This window comes from Cricetulus griseus, chromosome 4, assembly GCF_003668045.3.
Source record: "Cricetulus griseus strain 17A/GY chromosome 4, alternate assembly CriGri-PICRH-1.0, whole genome shotgun sequence".
Lineage (NCBI taxonomy): Eukaryota > Metazoa > Chordata > Mammalia > Rodentia > Cricetidae > Cricetulus > Cricetulus griseus.
In genome coordinates this window covers 161,185,323-161,206,623 of record NC_048597.1, presented here as the reverse complement: position 1 = coordinate 161,206,623, position 21,301 = coordinate 161,185,323, and the positions used below count along the sequence as shown (strand labels likewise).

General features: G+C 47.3%; 1 protein-coding gene across 1 annotated transcript; it reads left to right on the top strand.

The window, feature by feature from the left end:
• The first annotated feature begins 4,090 nt into the window (after positions 1–4,090).
• Ankk1 (ankyrin repeat and kinase domain containing 1) lies at positions 4,091–15,124 on the top strand. The gene is made up of 8 exons (XM_027412316.2): positions 4,091–4,305; positions 9,220–9,514; positions 10,554–10,705; positions 10,944–10,993; positions 11,464–11,610; positions 12,189–12,307; positions 12,914–12,950; positions 13,848–15,124. The coding sequence occupies exons 1-8, from the start codon at positions 4,121–4,123 to the stop codon at positions 15,122–15,124; spliced, it is 2,262 nt and encodes a 753-aa protein (XP_027268117.1). The 5' UTR covers positions 4,091–4,120.
• The last annotated feature ends 6,177 nt before the right edge of the window (positions 15,125–21,301 follow it).

Here is a 21,301-nt window from a genome sequence, read left to right as displayed (position 1 = left end):
TCTTCCCCATTTTCTAACTGGATAACTTCATGTGGTTATTTTTGCTTGTTTGTCACTAACTTTGAAGATACATTTATATATCCTAGGAACCAGCAGGACATGATTATCCAGGATTCAGGTCACAAATATTTTCTCCCTGCGTATGGTTTATTTTGGTGATATATTATTTATGATTTATAAAAGCTTGCCTGGGGATTCAGAAAGCAAAGACAGCCTCAAGTTATAGAGATCAGACACTGGTGATTCGAACCTTTAATCCCAGCCGCCAGAAGCTAGGAGGTGGTGGTACACACCTTTAATCCCAGGACTCAGGATTAAGAGATAGACGGATCTCTGTGAGTCCAAGGCCACCCAGATCTACACAAGATTGATCCAGACCTAAAGAGAAACAGCTCACACAAAGATGATCTCAGTACCTGGGATCACTCGCCTTTAATCCCAGCATTAAGGTGATATAAAAGATAGGAGAGCAGGATCTCAGTAGTCAGTATCAGGCATTCATTCTCCAGTCACATCCAGTCATGCTGAGGAGAGCATAGCAGTCTGAGGTTTAGTGGAGCCAGGATCGCCTTTCAGTCTGAGCTTGAGGTGAGAGGCAGTGGCCAGCTGCTTTGCTTTTCTAATCTTCAACTTGAGGCTTGAGCACCAATATAAGTCTCTGGGTCTTTTATTTATTGTGTTACAGTTTATCTTCTCATCATCTTGTGCAGTTCCTCCCAGAGTACACATTTTTCATTTTGATGTTAAGTTTATTAATTTTTCATTTTATGAAACATGGTTGTGATATTAAGTCTCACAGGGTTTTTTGTTGTTGTTGTTGTTTTTGTTTTTTGTTTTTTGCCTTACCCTGGGCCAGGAATATTTTATATAGGGCCAGGAGGAATGATATACACTTGCAAACCTAGTGCAGAAATAAGAAGACCTAGAGTTCAAGGTCAACCTTGTTTACATTGTGATCTCAAGGTCAATTTAGAACTCATAGTAAAACACTGTTTCCAAAAAGTAAAAGAAAGAGTATTTTTCTAAAGGTTTTATGTTTCTATTTCATATTTAAATCCATGTTCCATTTAGATTTAATGTTTGTATAAGGTATGAGTGAATGGATATTTCTGTGACCAAATAATTCTATTTTACAGATGGAGAAACCCAGAGAGATCTGGAAAAGAAAATAAAAGTAAGGCCCAATAACTGCTAAGGAGAAAAAAGCCAGTCATTGATGTTATAATAATCTTCCTTCCCTTCTTTCCCCTCTCCCCTCCTCCCTTCCCCTCCCCTCCCCTCTCCTCTCCTCTTTCTCTCCTCCTTCCAGAGCATATGCCCCAGCTTCCTGAATGTATTAATTCCTCCCCTCAGCACACAGGCTGCGGGCGGAGCCTGTCAGAACACATCAAGCATGCCCTTTGCAACCTGTTTGCAGTGTGGAGGTTGGAGACAAATGGGGCAACTTCCCCGTATGCAAATGACTTGTTATTCTGGTTTGGATAAAGGCTCCATTGGATTTCAGCTGAGCTCAGATTACTACAGGACTGCTGGACAACTGCACTAACCCATGTGGTTTGCACTTGTGCTTGACCTTGGTGACTGTGCACCCAGGAAGGCTTACTTCTCCTACAGTTCACCCAAAGACCCTTAGACTTTGTCCTGCTCCACATTAGAGAGACCAAAGGAGGAACACATGCCCTGTAGTTGCTATAGACAAATGCTTCACGTTTTGCCTGATGCCCCAGAGTGCTCAAATGTACAGCTGGCCTATTTCAACAGGTGGCTCAGCGTTAAAACCTTAGCTCCAGCCAGGCAGTGGTGGCACACACCCTTAATACCAGCACTTGGGAAGCAGAAGCAAGCAGATCTCTGTGAGTTTGAAGCCAGCCTGGTCTACAGATAGAGCAAGTTCCAGGACAGGCTCCAAAGCTGGAGAAACCTTGTCTCAAAAAACCAAACCAAACAAAACAAAAAACACAACAACAACAACAACAGGTCCATATATCTTCCCCTTGGTAAGAAACTCAGAAGGTTGTTTTATTTGAGGCCCTGGCAGCCTGCTTGAGCCCTGGCTGTCCCCTCCTCCAGGGGTGATGCTTGCTTCAGTCCTTCTGTGGGGCTTTCAATACAGCTCTGAAAGCTTCAGAGGTCCTGCTGTCCCTGGAGATCCCCTGCAGGTATGACTGGAAACTGTCAAAGTGACTTGGATGGTTTGTCACCGTATTTTCTTCCAGGAACCTAAGTTGGTCTTCCAAATGTTGAAGGAGGTCTAGGTCTGAGTGAGATTTCTTCAGGGACAAGGAGCCATTCAAGTTTCTAGTCTCCACATTTACTCAGCAGGAGGCCAGAGACCTCCTCCTGACCTCCAGTTCTTCCTCTCTCCCATTTTGGTGGCCATTGTCTTCCAAATCCCCCAGGCTCATGGGAAAGGAGAATGCAGTCAGGGGTGCTCCCAAGAATGCAGGCAGGGGTGCTCCTGAGGCCCTGCCTTGGTCCAGCCTAAGTAAGCTGGAGCCTTCCCTCTGATATCCTTTCAGGATACTGCTCTGTGTGATGACTATCTAAATTATTCTATTATTAATAAAAACTCAGGAGTCAAATAGTAGGTTGCAAACCTGGTAGATCCAAAAAAGGTTTGCCCCCTAAACTCCTACTTCCTCGTCCTTGTGTTCCTCTCTCCTCACCTGACTCCTCCAAAAACTCTCTGGTTTATTCTGATCAGCTGAGCATGGATTCTGTCCTCCAAATTAAGGTTCAGTTTGTTGACAGTTTCAGGGGACAAAGCAAACAAATTCCCCAAAACAGCTCTGGGTGTAGCCCCTGTCATCTCTACCTTCTTCCAGGGAGCACCACCCTTCCCTTTCCTTTCTCATACATTCTTAAAAGGCTTCCACTCAAACACCACCACACCCAACCCATTTGCCCAGGAACCAAGAGATCTGGGTTTGAGTATCAGTCACCACTTAATCCAATAGCTATGTGGAATGGACTGTCTTCATAGTCGGTTCTCTCATCTGTAAATGCATGTTGACATCATAACACCATTGTGGATTTAAACAAGAAAATGTCTATAAAGTACACATAATAGGCAAATACTACTGATCCTGGAACACAGCTAATGTTCAGGTGGCCATGCCTGGTCCCCATGACAACTGCCTCCAGGCCCAGTCTTCAGTCCTTAATCATTCATCCTGGAGAGTCCTTGTAAAATGTCACGGAAGGGGCACGTTGCCCAGCTGCCACAGAAACTCCCTTCAGGTTTCCATTTCCCAGGAACACAGTGAACTCTGGTATGCACTAAGGGCTCCTATATTTGGGTACACGATGGATCATTTCCTCCTCTGCTGGTGGACTCTTCAAACTTGGATTTGGTCACTCTTCAAGTTCCCCACAGGCTTTTCAGCCCATCTGTCCTCATGCAGGTGAGGTAGCACCTGCCTGCTGTGGTGTCCCGGCAGCACCTACCTCAGAACAGTGACCTGCAGACAGGAAGGAATGCTCCTTGTAGATGCAGTTCAACTGTAGCCCATCTCTGCTCCAGCTGACCCTCCTGGCTGACCTCAAGGATGTGAAGACTAGTTAGCAAACAAAGAACACTAATAAGGGAAGCCTTGAACCAGTCAGATTCAGACCAGAAAAAACTCCATGGCATATTCTGCACCTGCTGTTTGACAGGGAGAAAGTAGGACTCAGATCTCTACTCTCAGGAACACTAAGTTCTCTGTAGAGGTGTAACAGGAAGACAAAAACCAGTCTTCTCCCATTTAATACTGGGCCACGATGCCAGGCCTGTCTCTCTAGCGGCACTCTGACTTCTGGCTGCAGGCACCGCTCTGCCCCTCCCTAGCTCTGCTAGGTTGAGCTAACCTAGACTGAGGATGGAAAAGCTACCTCAAAGGGACACGCCCACTTCGAGGACTAGCTCCCTCCCTCCCTTCTGCAGCCTCAGGTTCTGGGTTGACTGGGTTTCACCACCTTGGCTGGTAGAGGAAGGAGGACTGGCTCATCTCATCATTCTCACCCTCCCAGACCTGAAGAGCAGGAAGCTACCCACCTAGCTTGCCGCCACAGTAATGTGAGGTGCAGAAGTGCTTGGGAGTGTGTAATGTCACACAGGACCAGGAGGCCTCCGGACCCTATGGCAGTAGGCCCCTTGGAGCAGCGGCTGGGCAGCCTCACCGTCTTCACCCGAGATGATTTCGAGGAAGAATGGCGCCGAGTAGCCAGTGGTGGCTTCAGCCAGGTGTTCCAGGCAAGGCACAAGCGCTGGAGGACCCAGTATGCCATCAAGTGCTCCCGGTGCCTCCAGAAGGAAACCACCAGGTAGCTGACAGCCTGCTTCCACAGAGGAGAGCCTGAGGTAGAGCGAGCTGTTGGTCTAGGGAACTCAGAGGAAGGGATGAGCTGGGGCTGAGGTTGGCAACTGTCTAGGTGCTTTTAAACAGAGTCCTGTGATCTGAATTCCCCAGACTAGGCTCTTTCTCTGAACCCACAATACCGTTAATATCTGCTTGTTAGTATCTCAAAAGGTCAAAGGTGAGTAGGAACTACCTTGCAAAAAAAATGTCTTTGTCTGTCTGAATTACCTTGCAAAAAATTCCTTTGTCTGGCCTCTCAAACCGATGCTCAGACATAATCCTCCTAGCCCATCTTTTCTGGACAGGTCTGAGCTTTCCAAGAAATTTGACACTTTGCTCAATGACCTGTAAGTTATCACCTTCTCTCTTTCTATGCCAGTCACTGTAGTCTGGAGAGGACTGGAGGCTGGACACTGTCCCAATAGAGCATCACCATGTAGCTGTTACTACACTGCTGGCCTTCCTCAGGGGATAAACCAAAGGCAGGACCCACCCACGACACTTGCCAGCTGACATAAATCCCGCTGGAAAGTCAATTCTAAAGTCCCATGATATCTGTCTGTTTTGGACCCTGGCTGTCATAGTGTGTGTTACAGCCATACTTTCCCTGCCTTTGGCTTTACTGACTGTGTGTTCTTGCTAGAGCCTGGAAGGAAACATCTGGAAAGTTAGGTCTGAATATGAAAACATGTCCTCCCATAAAACATCTTGGGACATCAACTGGAAACTCAGTGACTCTTACTTAGATGCTATTTGTTATGTTTTCTGAGACTTGGCATTGTTCCCCAACAGCAGCTTTTGTACTAGCTCTTCTCTGCATACAGTATTCTGCTTTGGAACAGGGCCAGATGACTCTTAAGATTTGTTCAAACCGTGTATAGTCTTTGAAATAAAGAACATGAGGAAAGTGAGTGAGATGGCTTGGCATATAAAGGCATTTGCAGCCAAGCTTGATCCCAAGGCCCACATGGTGGGAAAAGAAAACTGACTCCTGCAAGTTGTCCAGTGACTTCCACACCCATACATACGCACATTCATAAACACACATGCGTTGAAAGAAATGTATTAATAAATAGAATGAGGAAGTGTATGGCATTGACCTGCCTATAGTGTAACTATGATAAAAAAAATTTTAAAAAGCCTGTCCCCCCCCACCCCCAACAGTTTTCTTTGCCAAGTTCTTAGGAATGGAAAGGAATAATAAAATTAGTAAAATTGTAACTAGTGTATGTTATATGTGGATGCTTATATTTGGAGCTTTATGACTATTGAGGCATTAGATTCCCCCATCCATCCATTTATCCATCCATCCATCCACTTGATGAAGGCACTATACTGGACCCTGGGAGGAAACGATGAATGCAGTAGACATGTTACTAGTCTCTGGAGCTTGCAGCTCAGAGGGAGAGACACATTGACCACATAATCTGAGTGTGCACCTGTGACTCACACAGGGAATGAATGGTTTATGGTCCGTCCTGTGAGCTTCCTGACAGTTTGCCCAAGATCAGAGAACCTTCTCTGAGAAAGTTACCCTGGAGCTGATATGTAAAGAATGAGTGTGACTTAAGTAGGTGAGGAGAAATTTGCATGCAATGGAGACAAGAGGAACACAGTGTGTACAAATGTAAGGAGAAGGCCTTAGAGCTGGAGTTGAAGACGTGAAGGAGCAGGGGAAAGATACCAAGGGATTTGCAACCAGGTTGGAGAACACGTATGGAAGGGAAGCAATTCGATGTGCAGCTTGCAGAATGGACTGGAGGGGTAGAATGGATGCCATTCTTATTAGGAGACTCATGTCTTCAGGAAGGGGATGATGGAGATGCAGACTATAGTGCTGGTTGTAGAAACATCATGAAAGGAGTAGCATGACCTTGTGCTGCTGCTAGCTGACTATGGTAAGTACAACAAAGGCTGCTGAGGTCTGTTTGGCATGCCATAGGAAGACAGGACCCACTAGAAATCACTCTATGACAACAAGAGCAGCTGTCTGTTTTGCTCACTGCCAGTGGTGTCAGCTACATAGTTATTGCTAAATAAATATTTGTTGAATGATGGCCTTGGCATAAAAGAGATCATGAATCCCATGTTTGAGGAGGACATATGCTGAGCATAAGATGCCCTTCAGTTAAGAAGAGTCAAGCATATGTCAGAGTAAAGACTGGTGCTAACATTATTAACATTCACAAGCTGTATGTTTTAGGTAGTAATTGAAGCCAGGACAGGGATAATATCATCCATTCTAAACCTTAAGTGAACAAACCCAGGAACCAAAGCCCCTGTCCTCATGCTTAGATTCTAATAGAGGAAACAATGAGTAGATAAACAAATACAATTTTTATTTATGCTACTTAGGACTACTAGACACTATCTTGACTGATACATCTAAGAGAGTTGAGTAATGGGATCGTCCAAGAATAGATTTGGTCTGGAAATATTAATCTGTGGGTTACCTGCATGGACAGGGATAAAGATTGCCAGAACTCAGGTAGAGATGCCATTTATACAGACTTGCTTCTGAAACACTAATTAAGGCAATCTGTGTTGGCTTTGAAGCAGATGAATGTTTAGGGTATATGGTTCTGTGTGTGAAGGTGTTCTAGAAAGAGGAAACAGTGCAGGCAGAGTTCCTGAAGGGACAATGCACTTGGCATGTGGGCAGAGAAAGAGGGATGGGTTAGGAGGCAATGGGGTCAGGGAGCTGTGGCAGGGGTGAAAGCCAGGAGACCACAAGGACCTTTGTTAGGCTTTGAGAGACCTTTGTCTTCAGGTCTGAGGGAGAAGAAAGTCATTGGCTGGCTCCTGGCAGAGCAGTAATGTGGGGTTTTTTTAAGATTTATTTTTATTGTATCTGTGCATGTAGGTTGGGTACGTGTGCATGAGTGCAGGTGTCTACAGAGGCCAGAGGTATCAGATCTGACTGGATCTGGAGTTACAGATGGTTGTGAGCGACTTCATGTGGGTGCCGGGCACAGAACTTGGATCCTCTGAAAGAGCAGTATACACTCTTAACTGCTGAGTCATCTCTCCATCCCATACTATGCACATTTATATTTAAAAGTATTTGTTTGGAGGAAGAGCTAGCAGCAGAAAGGCCATTTAGGACCTTTAGTCTTAGAGGCAAATGGCAGGGATAGTAAGAAGTAGCCAGATCCTTGCTGTATTTCAGTGATGGAACTGGTTGTGGGAATGAAATGAGGTATCCAGGACCGATCTGAGGCCTGGAGGATAGAGAGCTCATTGGCTGGGGTGCATAATGCAGCCGTATGGGAAGATCAAGAGTCAAGCTTCAGACTCATGAAGCATCAAAGCATCGAATGTCTGATTGAAGATGTTGATCGTGACCAGAGAAATCAGAATGTAGGGTGGGATGAGTAGACAGCCCGGGATGAGTGTAAGGGCTGAGCATTCTAACTTAGCAAAGGAGACAGAAAGGGAAAGCAGAATGGCAGTGGGGGAGATGCAGGGGAATATGGACAAGGCTGGTATCAGAGAAGAGAGATTTGGACTGCCCACCGAGGGCTGGGGCAATGGGAGCTGAGGCCATCGAGACAGAAACCCACTGAAGAAATCTGGGTGTGGCTGGGATCTGTGCAGAGCACTTACTATTCTCATTCTGCAGGTTAAAACTGAGGCCCAGAGAATCCTGTCCAAAGTCATGAGCATCTCAAGTGATAAAACTAAGCCCCCAGAATTTATCCACTTCAGGGCAGACATATACTGGTTTCCATCTACCCAAGAGAAAGAGAGAGAATGGTAAAAACACCCCCAGAGCTGTCTGGAAGATGTCTGAACTAGCAGAAGGGCTAGAGGAGGCTAACCATGAAGTACCCAGTTGCTCAGATGCCTGGGGAACGGTAGATGCTCCTAGAGGCCAGACCCTCTGGCTGGCTTCCCAGGGTGACCCTGAGAGCACATTGTTAGCTGTCAGCTGTATCCCACTGCAAAACCAGCACAGCTTTGCAGATACCTTGCTTTAAAAAAAAAAAAAAAAAAATCATTCCCCCTTAATCCCTATCCCTGCAATTCCCCAACAGTCTCTTGCAATTTGCATATTTACAGTTCTGTGGGCACACACAGGGAAGTGGGGAAGAGGACCTGCCGTGCTTGCTTGTTTTACAGGGCTTCCCCTAAAGTCTTGACTTCAGTTCACTTCCACAAAGGCATATTGTGCACTGCATGGCAATGCGTGGGGGTAGGGGTGGGGGTGGGGCAAAGAGTACTGATTATAGTTCATCCATAACGCGAACTACCCTGTATCCCTGAAAGACCATGCTTCAGGAGAATAACAATGCAGGGAAGCAAGAGAAAGGAGGGAGGGGCAAAGAGGAGGGCGAAGGGAAAAAGAGACTCTTGGAAAACGTCATAAAAGACCATACTAAAATGTTAGTCAAGGCCAACTCTGCAAGGTTGGATTACTGGGGGTTTAATTTTCTTTTTTTACAGCTCTCTGTATCTCCTATGTTTTCTATGAGGTGCATGTTTTATTTTCATAATCAAAATGGTAATAGATGTTACTTTAAAACAGAAGCATGAGGCATAATACTGGCCTTCCAGGGGCTCAAAAGCTGCCAGGGGGTGATGAACACGAAAGCAAGTGGGCAGGATAAATGGCAGGCTGTGTTCCAGGCTTTTTATGGCTGGCTCTGCAGGATGGATGGACTCCCAGGCCTTCAAACCCCTTGCCTTTTCACTGATAACTGCTTGAGCCCCAGTCCTGGTTATTCCAATCGTCTCTCACTTTTTCTCCACTATCTTGCAAGCTTCTGAGGTTTCTCTGGGTCTCCTCAGCCTGCATCATGCTGAGTTGGTATGTTCTGCCCAAAGCCCAGGTAATTAGTGTTTCTTTTTCTTCCATCCCATTCCTGCTTCCCCACAGCTCTGAGATGAGTTGTCTCTTTGAAGAAGCTGTCAAAATGGAGAGGATTAAGTTTCAACACATCGTGTCCATCTATGGGGTATGCAAGGAGCCACTGGGCATTGTGATGGAGTTCATGGCCAGCGGTTCCCTGGAGAAGATATTACCTACCCACAGCCTCAGCTGGCCACTCAAGTTCCGCATCGTCCATGAAACTAGCCTGGCCATGAACTTCCTCCACAGCATTAAGCCACCCCTGCTCCACCTAGACCTCAAACCAGGCAACATCCTGCTGGATAACAATATGCATGTCAAGGTGAGGGCCCTGGTGACGTATGCTAGGACTCCTCCATGTGACAGGGTTGTCCACCTGCCAAGAGACTGAGCCATTTTCTGTTTGTATAGTGAACACGTGGGTTATACCTGAAACAGAGATGGGTGAGCAGACAACTTTGGGACATGAGACCGGGGGTTGTGGTGTCCATAAAAATGCTCTCTGGGCCACACTTCTAAGATTGATAGAATAATCTCTACCTCTCGTGTTCGTTGTCTGGAGAAGGGATATGTGTAAAGGAGACTTTTTTTTTTTATTAAGTAATAATGGCCTTTTTCTTCAGTGCTCAAAACCATCAAAAATCTTTTCTTTGCCTTCAAGAGCCTTGCACACTCTGTTCCTCCAACCCTCTCTTTACCTAAAAATTCTTAATCGTATCACAGCTCTAAGACTGATCATCACCTTCTTGGGGAGAACTTTCTTAATCTATCTCAACAGGGCCTTCTTACTCCCATAATACCTTTGTTTACCTCATTTTGCTGACCCTAGTTGTAGTATATAAGAATTCTACAAAACTATGTTTAAGGTTAAGTGAAGTTGGGTAACAGCCCCCTGAAGCAGGGATAGGGTCTCAAAAATAAGTGAAAGTTGTTATTAATGCATATATACCCTCTCTGAATACCCACCCATCATGCATGATGGCATGTGGTTTAAAGAGGTATCTCCGAACCCCACCTCATTGTCCCTTAATGAATGATAAATGGCAGCCTGAAAGGCTGGAAGCAGAGAAGGATAAACACACATGTTGTAAGTGTTAAAGGATCCATGAAGATGGAAAGAACAAAGCCCCTGGAGGGATAATGGTTTTGATCCTATAGATGAGAAAACTGGGGCTCTGAGAAGATGAATACAGCTTTAAGATCATCTAGGGAGTGGTGGTAGAGCTGGGAGACAGTGAAGTCGAAAACCACATGTGCTATACTAAACAGCATCTTCTGATAAGGGCAGTGGGGAGGAGCCACAGATGGCTTCTGGAAGGGGTCTGTTGCTACCCTGTCCGTGGTATCTGACTTTCTTCCAGATTTCAGACTTTGGCCTGTCCAAGTGGATGGAGCAGTCAACCCACATGCAATACATTGAGAGATCGGCTCTGCGGGGTACACTCAGCTACATCCCCCCTGAAATGTTCCTAGAGAACAGCAAGGCTCCGGGACCTGAGTATGATATGTACAGGTGAGTGTGCAGCTGGGCTATGTCATATGACAGGTTGCCACCCCAGTTGGGTCCCTACGGCTAACAGGCAGGGCAGGACAAGGATCGGGACTGGTTCCTCCACGTGCTGATAGAAGGGGAAAGAAAAAGATGACCTGGAGAGGCTTCACCTACAAGATTTTAGAGACTGTGGGGTCCCCCTGGCTAGGGATCATGGGCACTAGACTAAGTCTCTTAGCCAATATATTCCCCATTACAGCTTTGGGATTGTCATCTGGGAGATTCTCACTCAGAAGAAACCATATGCAGGTAACAGACGGTCATTGTTCCATGCCTGTGGGAGGTTAAGGTTGAAGAACACGAGAGGAATAATGGGTCTTGTGAACCGTAGTGTGAGCTCCTCATGGATTTCTGCCTTACTCCTTATGTAATAGTGAGCAAACGTCAGCCTTGACTTTGTTTCACAGATCAGATACTTCAAGTCCCCTGCACTTTAAAATGTGGAAAGCTGAAGCTTTTCCCCAAGCCTGTTTATCTATTCTGCTGCCTTTGCACAGAAAAAGTAGGGATCATGTTGAGTCTTGGCTAGAGCTGGACCAGTGACTCAGATGCTCAACCCGAGCTTCAAGTAGGTCCCAGACTCAGCTGTCTACCCCCTGAGCATGTATTGGGCATCTACTGCATCCCCATCCTGTCAGGATCCTTCCAGCTTCCACCCACTTTGCCAGTCATCGGTTCTCACCTTTTGAAACCTGCACAGCCTGGATATTCCCTTGTAGGGCTCAATATGATGACCATCATCATCCGGGTAGCTGCAGGCATGAGGCCCTCCTTGCAGTCTGAATGGCCAGAGGAGGTCCACCAGATGGTGGACCTGATGAAGCGCTGCTGGGACCAAGACCCCAAGAAGAGGCCATGTTTTCTAAGTATCTGCCCATTATTCTATGCCTAGGAGCTAGAGAGGGAGGGAAAGAAGACCCTCTTGGCACTAGAGCTCAGAAAACGAATAAGACATTTTCAGGGTGGGGCTGGGAGGTTCTGAGATGCACAGCTGAGGATGGATTTTGTCAGTGTTCACTGTGTGAATAAGGGAGATAGAGTCAGCAAATGGAAGATATAACATCTGAGCCTGGTCCTGCCACTGAGCTCTGTAGCTATCTCTGGGGACTTTGAGTACTGTGGAGTCTATAAGGTCAGAGGCTGGAAGGGATGAGGTTTTAGGGACAACACACAGAGTGGTGAGCATCTTAGCCATCACCTGGTCCTTGTCTTAGCCTTCTGTGAAAAAAGACTTACCTTCAAAGGTAAGTCTTGTCAAGTGTACCCCAGCCATGTCAAGGGTAGGGCTCAGCTTCCTACCTCGTTGTGGGCATATGGGAACATACATGAACTTAGAGATGTGTTTAAGAGAACTCAGCAAATGTACGATTATCTAAAAATGTAGTGAGCACCATTGAGCTTGCCTGTTACTTCCTTTCTCTCTACCCTAATCCATGTGGAGCAGATGTGACCATCGAGACAGACATGCTGCTGTCCCTGCTCCAGAGCCCCGTGGCAGACCCTGAATGTGAAGCCCTGGTCCGGAAGGTGTCTTGCAAGCCATCGCTGAGCCAGCCCTACAAGGTGGATATGGCAGGCTGGGAAGGCCACTGTAGGGAGGCTGGCAGCCACTGTGTATCATTGATAGTCTCTGATTAGCCTGTGAGGGAATAGGCAAAGACTGTCATTTACAAGGCCACTTGACTGCCAAGGGAACTGTAAGCCAAGCTAGCCCACACTTAACTCTCCAAACCAGGGAGGCTATCTGGGGGATGCCATAATCCATAGGGGAGGGCACAGTTCCTTATTTACCCAACTGTTCTTTAAAGGACATGGGTGCTGTAGCTCAGAGCCCCTGGGAAGGACCTTATCCTAAGCTGTCATGCTGTGAATGTCAGCATCATTTTTCAATTCTCCTGTCCTTACTCTAACATGGGAACTATCAGGGACTATCACAGGGTTCCAAAGACATAGCCTGGAGTCTCTAAATAAAGGACAAGCTCCAGAACTTCCCTGCTTAGTGATTTCTTTATACATGTGCTGGTATAGGTAGCATGTGGTAGTATAGGTAGGTTTCCCAGGAAAGGTAGGGTGTGAAGCCTGATGGGTAACAGAAAGCACTGGAAAGGGGAAAGGCAGGAAGGACCACATCTGATCCCTGATGACCCCACTCTCTACATGCCTTCCCAGGTCAGCGAGGAAGTCAACCAGGAACTTGCACACAGTGGTGAGTCTGTCGTGCTGAGATGGGATCAAAAACTCCACAAGGAGGGAAGGGTGGGGCCTATTCATTCTCTCTGCTCATCCTCCTTGTGAGATGGAAGCTAAGATTCCACATGGAGGAAATGGTAGGGTCTATTTATTCCCTCTGCTCATCTTCCTTGCCCCTCTCTCTTTCTCAAGCCTACCTCACATCAGGGATGATCCAAAACACAGAGGTCCTTGGAGTTTCTCCTTCATGTTTGTATGGTTAAAAGATTAGATTCCCCTGTTTCTGTCATGAGTGATAGAACACTGGCTCTCAATATTGGCTTTGTGTTAGGCTTACTTGAAAAAAAATGAGAAAAAAAGATGTTTCCAGTGCCTACCCCATAAAATCAGAATCTATAGAGGGTGTGACTTGGTAGTGGTCATTATTTAGTTCTGATACACAGTAGATGGAGCAGGAGGAGGTGTGGCCTGGAGATCTTGTGTCACATAAGCCCAAGTTCTAGTGCAGTTTTGATTTTCACAGCCTGCCTTCTTCTTGGGTCCTTCTCTGAACACTCTTAACCACCTAATCTGTCTTCCCACTGGTAGAACAAGCCAGTGTTGTTCATTTCCCCTTTAAAGAGCTGGGTGTGGAGGCTCAAAGAGGCTGAGAACTAGCAGCAGCCAGTAGATGTTCAGCTGTAGAGTGGAGATTTTCACTCAGGCTTCCTGGATCCAGATCCATCCTGCCCCCTCTGTAAAACCACAGGATCCAACCTCCATCAGAATCAGTGACCCTTGATACCAAGAAAACCATTGCCCTCAAGTCTAGGCTGTTTCTGCAAGGAGTCTAGCTGTCTCCAGGAGGCAGGGGGATACATAAGTGACCTGTAACCAGTCTAGTTTTTATCAACCTATCCCTTTATCTTAGCAGGCTCAGGTGACTCCTTGAAGTGGATCCTACAGCTCTCTGACAGCAAGAGCTTGGTCCCAAGTGATGAAGAACTATATGTCTATGAGAACAAGGTGACTCCCCTCCACTTCCTAGTGGCCCAGGGCAGCTTGGAGCAAGTGAGACTTCTGCTGTCTCATGAGGTTGAAGTGGACTGCCAGACGGCTTCTGGCTATACACCACTCCTTATTGCCACCCAGGACCAGCAGCCTGACCTCTGTGCCCTGCTCCTGGCACACGGTGCTGATGCCAACCTGGCAGATGAGGATGGCTGGGCCCCACTGCATTTTGCAGCCCAGAATGGGGATGACCACATTGCTCGTCTACTCCTGGACCATGGGGCCCTGGTGGATACCCAGGAGCATGAGGGCTGGACCCCACTCCACCTAGCTGCACAAAATAACTTTGAGAATGTGGCACGGCTTCTGGTCTCCCGACAGGCTGACCTCAACCCTCGGGAGAACGAGGGCAAGACGCCCCTCCATGTGGCTGCGTACTTTGGCCACATTGGTCTTGTCAAGCTGCTGACAGGACATGGGGCTGAGTTGGATGCTCAGCAGAGAAACCTGAGGACACCCCTGCACCTGGCAGTGGAGAGGGGAAAAGTGAGAGCCATCCAACACCTGCTAAAGAGTGGGGCATTTCCTGATGCCCTTGACCATGGTGGCTACAGCCCACTGCACATTGCTGTAGCCAGGGGCAAGCAACTTATCTTCAAGATGTTGCTCAGATATGGGGCCAGCCTTGAGCTACCCACGCAACAGGGATGGACACCTCTGCACCTAGCAACTTACAAGGGCCATGTGGAGATCGTCCATCTGCTGGTCAAGAGCCATGCAGACCTGGATGCTCTTGGGAGTATGCACTGGACTCCCCTGCATCTGGCTGCCTTCCATGGGGAGGTGGTGGTGGTGTTGGCACTGCTACAGGGTGGGGCCAACCCCAATGCTACTGAGCAGTCAGGCTGGACTCCTCTCCACCTGGCAGTGCAGAAGGGGACCTTCCTGGGCATCATCCACCTTCTGGAGCATGGTGCTGATGTCCATGCTTGCAACAAGGTGGGCTGGACACCTGCCCACCTGGCTGCTCTCAAGGGCAACACAGCCATCCTCAAAGTGCTGGTCAAGGCTGGTGCCCAACTGGATGTCAAGGATGGAGTTGGCTGCACACCTCTGCAGCTGGCCCTCCGTAGCCAAAAACAGGATAGTGACCTTCCTGGAGGGCAAGGAGCCTTTGCTAGCCATTCTGGGAGTTTCTGAGCATGGATCCCAGATGGAAGTTTAGATAACAGGGCTTCTTTGCCTGGAAGGGGAGAGGTTTGTGAAAGTGAAACTGGCTTTGGAGAGGCCATTTCCCACCTGCCCATTTGACCTTGAGAAGAACCAGTGTCTTAGGTGGTGGAAGGAAGAGGAGGGTGTCCAGTGAGGTTGTTGCGGTAAGTCAGGGAAACTGCAGAGTACCTGGAAAACTGATTCCAGCTCCCCTCCAGTGGTCTTCAGTCCATCCTTGCTTTTCCTTCTTTTCAAATGAGCTTATGTACCCAGGATAAGCTTCCTCTCTAGAATCAAGATCCCTGCCACCTTTTGTTGCTTGCCGCTGAGTAATGGAGCCCTTACATCCCAAGGTACACCCCCAAAATAAAGACCTAGAGCTCCTCTCAGCTCCAATTCTGCCTTCTAGGTGCTTCATCTTAGACTGGGGCAGGAGGATCAGACACCTGCTTTACATCAGGAACATGCACTTGGAGCTCAGAGGACATATCTGCTAACTGTTAGTATCAGCCAGGCTCATGTCACCATTACAACCATAGCTTCTGGTGGCACTAGACTCAGTCAGTATTATCCAATATCTTGGCAGTGATGAATGAATGTGCCCAAATTGCAGATATATGTTCATCGATGGGATGCCAGTTTCCTGTCTCCAACTCCATGCTTCTCTGACCATGTATATGGTCAGGTTCCAAAACCCGGAGAGAATAAAGCTGCTGATCTCATTTTCCCAATTAGACATGGATCAACTGGGTTTCCATGGGAGCCAGTGGAGTTAATGTGGCATGTGTGTGTATGTAGTGTTTAATATGCTATATGTGTGCATAATATATGTCTGTGAGCTCACAGGGAGGAGAAGGGGCAGCAGAGGGGAATTGGGTAACTGTGTGTACATGCATATGTGATTTGTCTGGCGTTGTCCATGTGCTTATATGATACCTGTATGTGAGCTTATGTGAAAAGAGATAGAGCAGCTCAGAGAAATCGCAGGGGTATGCATAATGCATATATGTACATGAAATACACCTGTGACTACATGTGAGGGTGTAGGCAGGGTAGCTAAGAGAAAAGTAAGGCATAAAGATTTAATACATATATGTTTGTATAATGTGTGTGCAAATGCATGCAAGGGAGGAGGCAGAGCAGCTGAGAGGAAGTTGGCAGTGCAGGTGGTCGTCTGGACTTGGGGTGGAGCTGCAGTAGCAGGGACCTCCTATCTTCCTTATCTGCTCCTCAGAGAACTGCTTTCTATGAACACATATAAGTCACCCACCCATTGGTCTACCCACCAATTTTGGGTAGGTTGGGGGAGGGCCAAGGATGCTAATATCTAGCGTGTGTGTTGGTAATTCTGGTTCAGTAGTAAGTGAGCCAGTGGCTATTAGAAGGGTATGAGGAGGGCCTGTTCTCCCTTCTGCCACTTCATTAGCAAGATAGCATTACCATGAGGTGAAAGATGGGGCAAAGGAGACTTGCTACCTTATGTGGCACCCTGCCTAGGGCATGGGTTCATTTTGACAACCCCACTTCCTCTGTCCTGGGATCTCTAGAACAGCTCCAGCTGGACCCTGAACAGTTTTGAAACACCCATTCTCAAGCCTGGGATCAGAACTTGGTTGGGTTGTGTCCTCGAGAAGCAACTATCAGCCTGGTCTACACATTAGAATATCCTGATGAAGGATTCTTTAAATATATTCCCAACCAATTAAACCACAATCTGCAGGGTGGACCATTATGTGAGAGAGCATCAGGACCCTGAAGTGGAGCAGCCAGGGCTTAGGATGACCACCAGGGGGCACACCCAAGGCATGCCGATGGCACAGTGGCGATAGGAAGTCTTCCCCAGAGAAGTAGTAGAAACTCCTGGCTCTGGGAGCATTCAACAGATTGTTTATCCCTATTCTACACCAGCTTCCTGCTGTACTTAAGAAGATACCCCAGTTCTGTCTCCTGAAACAATCAGCAGGAGGAGGTGAGGGGCAGGTCCGTGTGCCCCTCTTGAACCCTAGAACACTGATGTAGCTCCAAGTCTAGGATTCCAGAAGAGCCAGAGGAGATACAGGAACTGCATATTCACATCAGAACAACCAATGGAAATGGTGATGATGGAGCCACAGGACAAGATGGTGTATGGCTTATTACATAAGGATGTGTGTTAGGGTAACCACGAAGGTGTTGGGGGAAAATTCTTTGGCATTGGCATTCATCATCTGGTACATGGCAAGAGTGTCGTGGAGGTGTGGTCAGGACTGTGCCTGTGAATCATTTTGGCTGTGATGATCCTGACTTTGTGCAGAGGTCATCCCTGCTTCTGTGAATCACTTCTTCTAAGAGCTAGCCGAGATGATTGTTTGGGCTCAGTCTTGAATCACAGGACTTTGTTGTCTGCTGTATTCTCAAGTTGCCCTAGATACACACACACACACACACACACACACACACACACACACACACACACACAATCTTGAGCTTCATTTGGACACACCCGCCTTCTTAGTTATGTAGGCATGTTTCTGGCATGTTAAGGGAGGTCCTAGAAATTGCTGGAAATAGGTCCCTAGTGCATTTCCACTGTGTTAAAAGTGCCTAAGGATGGGAGTGCTAGAAACTGGGACCCTGATTTCTTACTGGGCATCTCTACGTGGAGGTCCTAGAGAACCCTTAAACTCAAATCAACCCAAAGTGGACATTCCCCTCCCATCCATAAGCCTGTTCCGGACCCTTTACCCATATCTTAGTTGAAGGTCCCCAAATTCCTAATCTAGGACTGGTATTTCCAACAGGACTGTAAGGGAAGGAAGCCATCTTTGGGATCTACGTTGCTTAGTAGGGTACCACTAGCTACTTGTGGGACTGAGTCCTTGAAATATGGTGAGTGTAGATGAGAGATCAAGTTGTTAATATCATTAAACTTAAGTAGCCATATGTGGATAGAATCAGTCTACAACCACCCCTTTTCTTACCCCTTCTCCAGTCGGTTTCCATCCTAAGCATTGGGTTCATTAGAAAAGAGCCACCTGAAAAATGTAAATGTAGAAGATGACATGGATGGAGCTGAGAAGGGCCAGAGGCCAAGCTAGGTAGAGGTGGAGGTACTCCATAAGTTCCAGAATGTGGGAGGAGCAGATCTATTTCTGCAGGCAAACAATGTGATGTATTACCAGTGGGAAAAACTCTAATGTCTACCTGGAGTCTCGCTGTGAGCCCCCTTCTCTTTCCAGGTAAAGGATGGACAGATAGAGCCTGAGTGTCCAATGTATTCCAAAGATCCCCAGAGCTGTGTGCAACAGGGAAGCTGGATGCTCAGGTGGGAAATTTGGGATCCAGGCTATGACAGAGAATTTAGAGGTGGCCAGACAAACCTGGGCTAGTCTTCATTTTATCCTTTATTAGCTGTAGGCTTTCCCTAGACATTACTGCTAGACAGGGAGGCCTGTGGATGCTTCAGTTTCAGTGTGTAGAATGTTTGGATATGAAGATGCTTCTGGATCACACACATCCCCAGCATGCACCAGCACTTACCTTCACTCTGTTTCTCTTCTGTCTTCCAGCTCTTGTCCTTTCTTGTCAACATTATTCCACTTACCCTCTCTTTCCTTACCGTGTACAGAGGCCAATTCCTTTCCTATTCTAAACCTCGGCTTAGGTGGCTTCTCATGCTTTAGGAGTCAGTGGGTGGTGAAACCTTCCCAGATATGAGACCAGGAAACCAGAAGGAGCGGTGCATTTTAGCAAGCCACAGTCAAGGGAGTTAAACTGTACACTGGAAGTTCCAATTGGCTTGTGTGACCTTCTCAGATGGGACACAGGCTTGCAGTGATCTGCAGAAAACTATAGGGGGCTAGAGCCACCTATGGATGCATCCAATAAGCACCGAGAAAGTTAGAGGTGGGTGGCACAAAGTGAAGATGCAAAGAGAAGCCAATTTCCAGGCCTGTGGGAGATGGGAGGGCAGTCATCAGGGCAGAGGAGGCCCCTGGGTTTCTGGACACACAGATGGCTACCCTGATCATCTGCTCAGGAACATCCTTTTATGGAGCTCACAAGCCCCAGGATAATATTACAACCCTTTATGCCAATGCTGAATTCCCTTCCCCAAACTATGCCTGATGGGGTCCTACATAGCCCTTGCCCAGATCCTGCCCACTTATTTCTGGATATGAAGCTTTTCCTGCTTGCCCTGTTGGAGACAGGCATCCCTCTTGAAGGCATTGGTTGACACCACTTGCTGTCTGCCCTATTGCTTGCCTGGATTTACAACCTGTTTCTACATCCTATTCCCCCACACACACACCCTTAGTGTGCAGGAGACACATGTATTATCAGTAGTGCTTAGTCAGATTATAGGCAATGGGAGCTGGAAGGTTTTGTGCAATGTCTGGTAAGGACAAAGGGTGGGAGCCAGGCTAGCCTGTGGCAGGGGAGGGAAGCTAGAGAAGGAAGTTGGGAAAGGTTAGTAGGGTAGGCCCATGCAGGAGATCTAAATTCAAAGCTTTCCTGGGTCACAGCCTTGCATGACCAAGTTGCTGAAAGTTCCTTTGTTTCAGTCACAGTACTTAGCAGAGCTTGTGTCCTTAGGGTGTTGTCATGGTTGAATCTGATGCCAAGCCTATGAAATGGCAAGGCAGTTACTAAGGACTCAACGTTTCAGCTTCTCCTAAACAAGAGGAATTTTTCACTTGGAATACAGTACAGATTATCAGGCTTGGGGGGGGGGTGGTGGCTTGTGTTAGATCTATGCTCCAGGGCACAGCTGCCTAGTTTCCCATCTGGAAAGGAAAGGTGATGCTTTCTGGGCCTTGGGATGTGCTGTGATCTTGGAACACACCTACAATAGTGCAGAGTCACTACAATCCCCTAGCTCACTAGTAGTGACTGTAGAGGCATGGTGGTTAAGATGATCTGCAGACTATAGTACAAAATGCCCCAACAGTCAACAGCTTAGTGCAGATCAAACCAAAGCACTGTGTCTGCATGTATAAGAGCAGGGCAGGGTGCAGGCAGAGGCTCTGATGCAATAAGGGGCAGTCGGATGATGGATGAAGTGACTTCAAGAAAAGGATGGAGGTAGGAAGAGGATGTGGTACTACCTAAGGGTTGACAGGAAGGAGAGGCAAGATCAACCCATGCTACCAGCTTTTCTGGCTCTGGGTGTGTCTCTGACCTTCCTCTCTTGGCCTAACCCTGCCCTAGATGAAGCTCAGAGCATGGCCTCCCTGTGGCTCACTTCCTCACACTGTACATGCCTGGGGCAGCAAAACAGTGTTTGGAGGTGAGGCTACCAAGATAACTCTGAAGGTAATGGTATGGCTTCTTAGCTTGGTGTCTTCATAAATTCCACTTCTCTTATCTCTAAATGGTTCTGCCTCCTCCCCCACATGATTGGAGCTCTCCATCTGACCTCTACCTGGGTGGCTGGCTTCCTCTCTCTGTGTCAGCTCACTTCCAAGTCTTAGGGTGGAAGGTTATATGTGTCCATAACACAAAGTTCCAAAGTAATGGCTGGCCCTTTCCTTCTCTTTTCTTTTCTTGAGATGGGCTTGCTATATGGCCCTAGCTGGCTTGGAACTTGCTATGTTAGCCTCACACTTGCATGAGCCCTCTTGACTCTTCCTTCCAAGTGCTAGAATTGTGTGTGTGTGTGTGTGTGTGTGTGTGTGTGTGTGTGTACTCCTAATGTCTGGGGTACTAAGGATTGACCTCAACTTGGGGCTTCATGCACTCTACCAGCTAAGCTACATGCCCATCAACCTCTGTGGTGAACTTTTTTTTTTAAAAAATGAACTTGGGCTCTTTATGGTTCCACCTGGGGGTAAAAGGTCTCTCTGGGGAGAGCAGCAGCCATCACTCTGCTCCCTGCTCTGGAAGTAACCTGGGCAGTGTTAAGATGGGAATAGAATCTATTCTTATTGTGGTCTTCCCTGAATCATCCATAATGCTGAGGATGGGTCACTTAGGTCTTCTCACCTAGAAGATACTGTATTTTCTCTGTACCAGCTTCCTGTTTCGCTTGGTGTAGCAGAGCTATAGACATGTAGCAAACAGGAAAGGACCCTCAGAAACATTAAACACCCAGACTCTAGCCCCTTGCCATTGCTGACATTGTCCCTGCTCTTTTTCCACCACCTGACGCTGAGCAGAAATAGCTTCTGCATGGACCCTTGGGTA